The 9,743-nt window shown below is 45.2% G+C and overlaps 1 protein-coding gene across 3 annotated transcripts in view; it reads right to left on the reverse strand.

The window, feature by feature from the left end:
• The window catches only part of dab1b (DAB adaptor protein 1b), a 51,350-nt gene that overhangs the window by 23,471 nt on the left and 18,136 nt on the right, over positions 1-9,743 (reverse strand). For all 3 annotated transcript variants that reach the window (XM_083781507.1, XM_083781506.1, XM_083781505.1), the window contains exons 4-6: positions 6,054-6,152; positions 2,236-2,367; positions 598-717 (exon numbers count right to left, since the gene is read on the reverse strand). In XM_083781507.1, the coding sequence (XP_083637633.1) occupies positions 598-717; positions 2,236-2,367; positions 6,054-6,152 (351 nt within the window). The remainder of the gene's footprint in view (positions 1-597; positions 718-2,235; positions 2,368-6,053; positions 6,153-9,743) is intronic.

Raw genomic sequence — 9,743 nt, forward strand, 5'->3', positions numbered from 1 at the left:
TCACAGAAAAAAACAGCAGAAGGAAGCAGAGAAGACAGAGAGAGAGAGAGAGAGAGAGAGAGATCCTAAATGTTTTATCGTCTCATTAGGTGACAATAATAGGACAACAGGGAAAAGGGAATCATCTGCATGCAAAATTAGCACAATTCCACACAGAATGAGTGACATTGGCCTTTTACTGAAACCATTATTTATACGATATACTGTACAACATGCGCACGCACGCACGCACACACACACACACACACACACGCACGCACGCACGCACGCACGCACGCACGCACGCACGCACGCACGCACGCACGCACGCACACAATATCGCTTTACACAGGAAAGATATTCAACAAAGCCTGGACTTTGCATCTTTAGTGGCAAAGGAAATGAGCATTCCAGCCAACTGAATCCTTTGACGCACCTGCAAAAGCCACTCAAATAGCAGCTTGAAAGAACTGTGATTTCTATTGAGCGACTGCCTGAATGGGGACTAATTTACCGGTTACACCGAGTCATCTCACCGCAGCGGAGTGGGGGCTATAAGCACAGCCATATATGGAGTGGTGACATCACGGCGGATGGACCAATCGCTGTGCTCCTTACCTGGTAGACGGCCTGCTCGCAGTGCTTGTCCTTCTGAGCCTTCTTCTCTAGCTCCTCCCTCTGTTTGATGTCGTAGATGAGCGTGAAGAGGTCACGCAGGTCAATGATGAGCGGCTCCGCCTGGGGACGACAGAGGAAGCATTTAAACGTAACATTTTCTTCACTATAATGTTTGTTCTGGGGACGACAGAGGAAGCATTTAAACGTAACATTTTCTTCACTATCATGTTTGTTCTTCAAACATCATCATTATATTATGTAAATGCCATTATGTAAAAGCCTATTGGCACCTCTCAAAAACAAGATGGCATTCACAAAATATAAAGGGCAATGACAAATGGAATAAACACTAACGGTATAAAACAATGAAACCTCAGAATGTTTTAATTATAGAGATCCTCAGGCAGGTGGTTCTAGAGCCAACTGGCCCCCAAAGGTAGACTTTAGTGACCCGTGGTCTTCCACAAGCCACCAACACGTTCCACGTTGTGGCATGCACCTGGACCACTAGGCCAGCGGGCGCCCGAGAGAGTGATTATTATAAACGTATATACATGAGAAAATATCACCCATCACCACCTTGTAATGTGACATGAATGGAGTTCTTTGACTGTGAGAATTTCTCTTTCAGTCGGACAAAAGAAGTCACATGAGGAGAACAGAGAGCGGTCGGTCAAGAATAGGACGGCGAGGAAGAGGAGGGGGATGAAGGAGAGCAGGAAGACGGGGAGAGGAAGAAAAGAGGGTGGATTAGGATGACAGAGGAGGCCGGGTATGGCATAGACCAGGAGGAAGAATGTTAACGAAATGAGGAGAGGAGGAGAGGAGTTACCGAGGAGAAAGCAAAGACACCAATTACGGGCTGAAGGGAGGAGAATGGACAAGGTAAATGAGGGGATCAAGTGGTGGGAGATGAATAATGGCGTGTTAAGAAGGGGGAAATGAGAAGGTACGGGAGCTACCTATAGGAGGAGAAGGAGTCTAATATGATGAAATGAGGAGGTACAGGAGCTACCTATAGGAGGAGAAGGAGTCTAATATGATGAAATGAGGAGGTACAGGAGCTACCTATAGGAGGAGAAGGAGTCTAATATGATGAAATGAGGAGGTACAGGAGCTACCTATAGGAGGAGAAGGAGTCTAATATGAATATGAGGAGGTACAGGAGCTACCTATAGGAGGAGAAGGAGTCTAATATGATGAAATGAGGAGGTACAGGAGCTACCTATAGGAGGAGAAGGAGTCTAATATGAAATGAGAAGGTACAGGAGCTACCTATAGGAGGAGAAGGAGTCTAATATGAAATGAGAAGGTACAGGAGGTGAAATGAGGAGGTACAGGAGCTACCTAGGAGGAGAAGGAGTCTAATATGAATATGAGGATGACTCATGCCGTTTTCCACACATTTTGTTTTCACATTTGCAGGAATTGTTCAGCACACACTGAACAAACCACTTAATCCCCATATACACATCGTACGACAAAATAGCAAAAATCTAACAGCTCACGCGCGTTGTTGTGAGCTCAGCTCATTACTCACTCCCTATTTAATCAAAATAGAGCTACCGGGTTTACATTTGTTAACAGAGCCCCACTATAGTGATGGCGGGTTGACCTTCATGAGCAGATTATACTCACTGATTGTCCGCTCTTGATGGCCACAAACCTGTGGTGACCCTCCTTCCCACAGACATAGCCGAAGGCCCGGTGGTCCCTGGTGTCCTTGGCGATGTAGCTGATCTCGTGGACCGAGTGGTGATGCAGCAGTATCTGGAAGATACAAAGATGGAGGAGATTCAAACTCTTAATCCCCTTTTTTTGCCTTTTGTTTGCTAGGTTTGTAGCTTTTAACTATGGTTAAGTGGTGTAGCTGCACTATACTGGCTGGCTGCCTGTGTGCATATCCTAGTTTGGTGACAGCATATGCCTCATTAGGCCAAATACCGTAGAACCACAATTTGTATAAATATTTTATCACAACAGAAGTGCTTCATAAGAACAATAGAGGTATAATTAAGATAGTCACAGATATTTAATCTACAGTACAACCCCACCATGCTCTTTCACTTTTACTTCTCATGGTAGATGGTTCTGTTTTGTGGTCGTTTTTGAGGGGATAGACATACTGTACCTACTGAACAAACCCTTCATGGCTTACAGCCATGCTATAAAAGAATGAAGTTAAAGGCACTCTTTTCCAGAGGTCAATCTAGCTTTGAACCCCAAACGCACATGCCTGAATCTTACAAAGCAACCTACAGTCATTTATACTTATTATGACCCTGACAGCATTTCATGTCGACACTTGTTTTAGTATAAAAAAAATATGGTATTCATGTCAGCTGGGAGACACTTGTCTTATGCGCATAAAACAGCCTTAACAGCCTAGCAGCAATACGATATAATGTCTTCCATGGCTAGAGGAAGAGTAGACCGTTTTTGACAGGCCTCGGCATGCCACCCGGGGTTCAAATCTACGCTGCACGGTATCTGGAATCTGGTAGTTAGTCCAAATGAGGAGCAGACAGAACGTCAACAATTGGTCTTCTGTCACGAACAAGACATAACTCTGCAGTATTTCCATGCTTCCTTTTGCTTCTGTGTAAGATAAAGTGGCTGGAATAGGTTATTTCTTTGTCGCTCTACTGACAGCAACAAGACTCGACCAGAATAAGTGGAGCCAATTTTTAGCGCTCACTTCCTCTGCTCATTTCCCTCTTCCACGTGTGTGTCAGTGGAATAATTTACTGCATGAGTAGTAGTGGTAAATCAGTAAGGGCCAGGCAGCCACACAATCCAATTTCCACATGTTTTTTTTTTTCAAAATGTATTCTAATCTAAAGGGACCTTATGGCCTGCATATGTGAGCATGTAGCCCACAGGGTGGGCTGTGAGGATGTTCTAAATCCTTTAAATATTTGGCAAATCACTACGATTATAATGATAGTATAACAATAAATACTAAATGTTTTTATTTTAAAAATGGAAAAAAATGTTTTCATTGTGATACTGATGAGCAGAAAACCGGGAAAGCATCTGTGTCATTTTAGATATTATACGTTGGCTATTCAAAAACAGCATATACAAGCTCATCGCGTGGCACAAAGTGATTTTGAAAATCGTGAACAAAACAAAAATAATAAAAACATTAAATAAAAATGGTGTTAGCTGGTTTCTGCTGGACAGCAATGATATGAAACCTTATGAAATGGGAAATTCTGCATATTTAACTATACTTTTACTTTTGGTAACCTATTTAAAGTATAATGTTCCAATACTTTTGTAGGCCGATACAATACTCAAGTACATTTTGATTCCCGGTACTTTACTTGTAACAGTGTTTCTACATTGCAGTATCGATACATTAATTTAAGTCAAGAAATGTAAAAGTACATTTTCCACCACTGCACACAAGCACATCCACACATTTATATAATCACACACAATTATTGTGCACTCAAATGCTATAATTTGACACCCACCTGCTGCTCCACTAATAGTGGAACGCATGGCTGGAAAGTGGAAACGACGTCAGATTAAAGCCAAATATACAACTAATATGACTCACCTACTCATCATGACAGACAATCACATCTGCTTCACATAAAGTATTCAAATCCAGATACTGGCTCCACCCCCCCCCCCCCCCCCCCATAATAACTCAAGAGGGGGGCATTAAGTGAGGAGCGTTATTTACGGGGTGTAATCGGTAAATAAAATCGAGGCGCATTAGTTTGGGGGGTTGGGGGTCCAAAACAACAAATGAGCTTGTCAGAAAAAAGCGCAGTGTTGGCTCGGCGGGGAGGCTGGGGGTCTAATGTCTTATTCCATTACCGGTCAATGACAAAGTGCTATCACCACGCCAGTCACATTGAAAGCGGAAATCAAACGATGGGTCTTCATTTGTAGAGCGGAGGGAGGGGGGTGGGGGGGGTGAGCCGGTAGCCACGGGACCCGCGGCGTTGCATAATTATCGGTTTAGCTCCAACGACAGCCGAGGTGGAGCCGCGGTGTAATTAGCATTAGCAACGATGATCATTAAGGGGTGGAGCGGAGCGCTAATTATCGGTTAGCGCTGATGAGCAGAGAGTGGGCCTATCTATACGCCAACACTGTGCCCCAGGACCGGCTCCTCCATCATCCTGTAATGGAACAGCAGGCCTTCTACTCCTCTGGGGGTGGTGGGGGGGAGGGGTATTCAGAATGGAGGGTAGGAAAGGGGGGATTCAATCTCATAACATCATCATAACAATCATCGCTCACTTGTCTTACTGGAGTTAGCAGACAGCTAACACCACCACTAACACAGCAGGCTCTTCTTCCTAACCACACCCTGTAGGTCGTGTGTCACAATATAATATAATAATATGAAATATCAGGTCTACACGAGACTCGCATTCTAATGGTGCTGGACTCATTCTAATGGTGCTGGACTCATTATAATGGTGCTGGACTCATTCTTATGGTGCTGGACTCATTCTAATGGTGCTGGACTCATTCTTATGGTGCTGGACTCATTCTAATGGTGCTGGACTCATTCTAATGGTGCTGGACTCATTCTAATGGTGCTGGACTCATTCTAATGGTGCTGGACTCATTCTAATGGTGCTGGACTCAAACCTTCTTATGGCCTGTGGTGCTGCCTGTCCTATAGAATGATGGAAGCCATGTTATTGTTGGCCATATTAGAGTGATATCATTGTCAAGGCACTAAGACAGAGTTTCTTAACGCCGGGTCGAGGGCCACCTGGAGTCCAAATGGACCAATATGGGTCAGTAAGCCTGTCTAAGGGTCTAAAGATAGAACCAAATGGACCCATAATGTGTAGATTGGGGTCCCAGGGTTCAAAATTATGAATAATAATCATATCAAATGAGGGTCTAATATGCATATCAAACTGGGGTCCTTGAAATGATAAAGTTTGAGAATCACTGAACTCATTTGTAAACCTTGACTGAGGGTCACTTGAAAATCTCAAAAGTGGCTGCTGTGTTAAGTGGTCAGATGGGTGGGCCATAATGCATTTTCAGAGCATGTTTATTTTAACGATCACTCCATCAATCGATTGTGCTCTAGCTTGGTTCAATGGAACTAACATAGTGTAATTAAGTTCCTCAATATCACAATGAAAAGTACAAGAAAATGATATATATATTTTATTATTATGAATAAAATGGAAGTGTTTTGCCACTTATTTGAGGGGCCCACTTAACATCCCACAGCTCGGGTATGGCTGCTTTGGAAGTTAGCGGCTCTGCCAGCCAGCTGTGGTGAAGTGAACCCGAACACACTGTAGTGCCCTCTGGACGTCCTATACGGCGGCTCCGTGGCAGCGAGCTGGCACGGAGCCCTGCCTGAGTGGAGCCCCCCCCCCCCCCCGCCCGCCACGGATGCCCGGCCCCGCCCGCCACGGAGGCCCGGCCCCGCTTCTCGACCGACCAACACCCATACTCACCCCCGATCTCTCGTCGTAAATCTTGATCCCACCGAAGGAGACCGTCAAGAATACTCGCTGCTTGTGCTCCCCCTTGGAGCGGGCGGAGGAAGCCATCCCCTGCAGGAGATGAGGAGAGAGAGAGAGAGAGAAAATAAGAGGAACATAAAAACCATGCAGAGATGAAGGGTTCATGAGCTCAGCATGAAAGGCAAAGCGAAGCCATCTTCTGATTCCCGACGCAGGTGAGCGTGACAGCGGGGGGAGGCTGGGGGGTGGGGTGGGTATGGCGGGGTGAGGGTGACAGCTGTTACGTAAGGTGCAATAGGACAGAATGTTCTTTCATGCGTCTTCTCTGTATTCTTTTAAAAGCTCCGCGCTCTGAAGGGTTCACAAACATGCCATTCTGAACGAACACCTTTGTTATTGGCTTTCTTTTCTTCATTCACTCTTTACCCCGTTCAAAACGTGTGGGTTTTCTTCTTTCTTTCCAGAAAGTTGAGTGGGAGTGTATGTATACTAGCTCTTGGACGTGACATAAGCAATAACACAATAACAATAAGGGTGAGGATCTGCTGACTGGAGTGGAGCTGACGCTGACTTGGTGGTGAGGGCAACTTCCGTCACATCCTGCTGACTGAACAACACTCCAAGGCCTTTCAAGTGCTTTTTTCTACCTTCCCCACAGATCTCAACGCTTTGTTATTTTATATATATATATATATATATAGTATATACTGTATCGTTCGTTGCTGTTGAGCGGAAACCTTGTACTGCATGTCCAAAACGGCTGCTTTTTTGGGGGAAAAGAATAATAAAATGTATGTAGTTATTTAGTCACAAGCTCTTGTTAATACATTCCATTGGTTAAAACCCACAGATACCCTTATCCACTTTAACTTCCATTTATTTTTCACACACTTGCACGACAAAGTAGGGCATTCATTTCTGTATTTTTCTTTATATATACTGTATATGGACATACAAGGTTTCTATCCGACAGCAACAATACGGTATTCTCCACTCTAGTGAAGAACAATTAGCATTTCTGCATTGTTCCTCCCACTTCTTAAGACTCCGTGTCTTTGATGTAGCCAAGGTCGCTGACAGGGCAGAATAAGGGAAGGGGAGGAGGAGGAGAAGAGGGGGGATTGGGGAGGTGTGTGTGTGTGTGTGTGTGGGGGGGGGGGGTCTGTTCACTGTGCTGGACACGTCTGACAGGACCGAACACATTGGTCACATTGACGAGGGAGTGGACCCTCACTGGATATTAAGCTCTACAGGAGATCTGAACCGCACTCCATTATAAATCAGAGCAGCTAGAACGTCATTATAGCTCACTTCTCCTGCCATTCTGGGAGAGAGAGAGACGGGGGAAAAGAAAAGGCTTACTGTACTACACGCACACATGTACACACACACAGAGAGAGAGAGAAGATGGAGATAGATAAAACAGAGAATAAGAGGTGGAAATAACCGTGTGTGTGTGTTGCGTGTGTGTTTGTGTGTGAGAGAGAGAGAGAGAGAGAGAGAGAGGGGGGAGCCTGCCGTGGCTACCGTCAATCGTCGATGGGCTCCTCCATTTGGTGGATTAAGTCCTCCAGGAGGCGTGAGGCAGCTCAATAGAGGCTCTTTCACCCTCTTCTATGGCCTGTCCAGATAATAGCGGTCCATTATCGACTGCTGCCGCATCGACTGCTGGACCAGTGAGTGAGTGGCGGCTATAGGGAACTTGTGCGCGGGTCGTTGTTTGGATGTCATATCGACGGGAGAGAAGGAGAACTTGCTTTTTTCTGACAAAGTCACTTAGTTCAGGGGTTCCGTAACCTTATCAGCTCCAGACTCAACCGAGACATGTGATCGTCCCGGGATCCAAACGTACTCAAAGAAGAATTTGGATTTCAGAAATTATTTTGAAAAATGTTTGATTTTCTTTTTCTGAAATACCTTTCTTTTTTGAAAAACGTAACTGACTTAGTTTACAGTACATAATGGGCGGTTGGATGAGAAGGCTTTGGCTGGTGGCTGTTGTACTGCTCACGACCGCTTCCCACACATATAAGACCCAGCCAAGTCTACAAGGACATAGTTATAAACCTGTGAGTACGTACTTTCTCTTTCAGACAGGGATTTATCCCACATCCTCCCCCTGCAAAGATGCTTATGTGCAACTTTTATTCAACACAGAGAGATAAATACAGTACGAACGCCCCTCCCTTTACTTTTTGAAGGCACTAACTTAGAGCTGCTTTTTAACGAAGGGAACCCTAGCGTCCCAGAATCCGCAGCAATAATGTTCGGTGAAAAGAGCAGACCTAGAAGCTCGAATCGCACAGTGTTGCGCGACGTCCTGTGAGCTTGCAGATTGGCTAGTTTAGCAAAGATATTTAGAGTATCTAGAGCGCTTAGTGGTTAAGTGGCTTTCAGGGATCATCAAGAAGGAAGGAAGTTGAGTGGAATCAGCCCACTCCATGCAGACAAAGAGCATGGAGCTCATGCTCATTCCGACGAAATATGAAAGAGTTTAAAGACTAAAAAATAATAATAATGAATAATTAAAAATAAGCTAAATTCATACGAACAGTATTCTGGCAACATGAACGTGCCGCCGCTGGCTTCCGAATTCACAACTTTATGGGGGTGGGGGTGGGGTAGGGGCTTGGAATTAATTCGGCATGTGCTGCTTTTGGAGAGCATGTAACAGAAATCTGAGGAAGAGCCAAGCGTCACTCTGGCAGATTAAAAAATCCTTTTAGCGGTATAGCCGTTTTTGTATTCCGGGGTAGTTTCTGTTTCAACTACATTTCAGAGTCACATTCAATCTGTTCACAGTCAGATGGCTCCACCACGCAGGCACCACAGCACCGGACAAAACTCTCTGACATCCAACTTCTGTCAGGCATACAAATTAAATTTCAGGACTTAACCGGATAAATTATACTGAAATGTACAGTAAACTGGGACAAACTGTTTGTATACTTTTTTCTTTTCTCTAAATTTTTATCCCACGATTTTGTAACCCAGTTTTCTTTTCACCCAGTGCCAATTATCTAATGTAATCCTGGGCGCTACACTTCCTCTGCCAACCTGGGGGGGCAGCGGACTGACCTCATGCCTCCTTCTATGCATGAGGAGTCCAAGCTGCTTCTTTTCACCTGACAGAGGGGAATTTCTGGCCAGGGGGAGGTAGTTTTAGAGACCAGGATTACGGCATGTTTTTGTGAGGGTATCTACCCTAGGGGACACGGGGAGAACATGCAAACTCCACACAGAAAGGCCCTTTCGCCAATCCCCGCCTCGGGTATGGGCACTGATGACGCGGAGGAGGGAACACGCCGCCAGTGCCCACAGCGTCCCCAGCGGGAATCGAACCCAGGACCTTCTAGCTGTGAGGCGACAGCACTACCAACTGTGCCACCGTGCCCCTCATACTGAAATATGATGTCTTGTTAAATACCGTATAGAACAAACACATGCAGAGACTGACATCGACATTTAGAGTGTTCATTTAACTCAGAGGTGTAGAAACACCCGAAGCAGGCAACCGTAGGAGGCCGACAGAACAATAGATGACAACGATGACAACGTCCACAATACGGAATCCGTTTCATAAAGAAGCCAGTTCGTTTGCCACAGTTTGCATAGTCTGTCGGACCAAATGAGCCCATGAACCCAAAACGCTTTTGAACCCAACGGTACACAAGTTACACA

Source organism: Protomyctophum parallelum (assembly GCF_964188405.1).
Source record: "Protomyctophum parallelum genome assembly, chromosome: 14".
Classification (NCBI taxonomy): domain Eukaryota; kingdom Metazoa; phylum Chordata; class Actinopteri; order Myctophiformes; family Myctophidae; genus Protomyctophum; species Protomyctophum parallelum.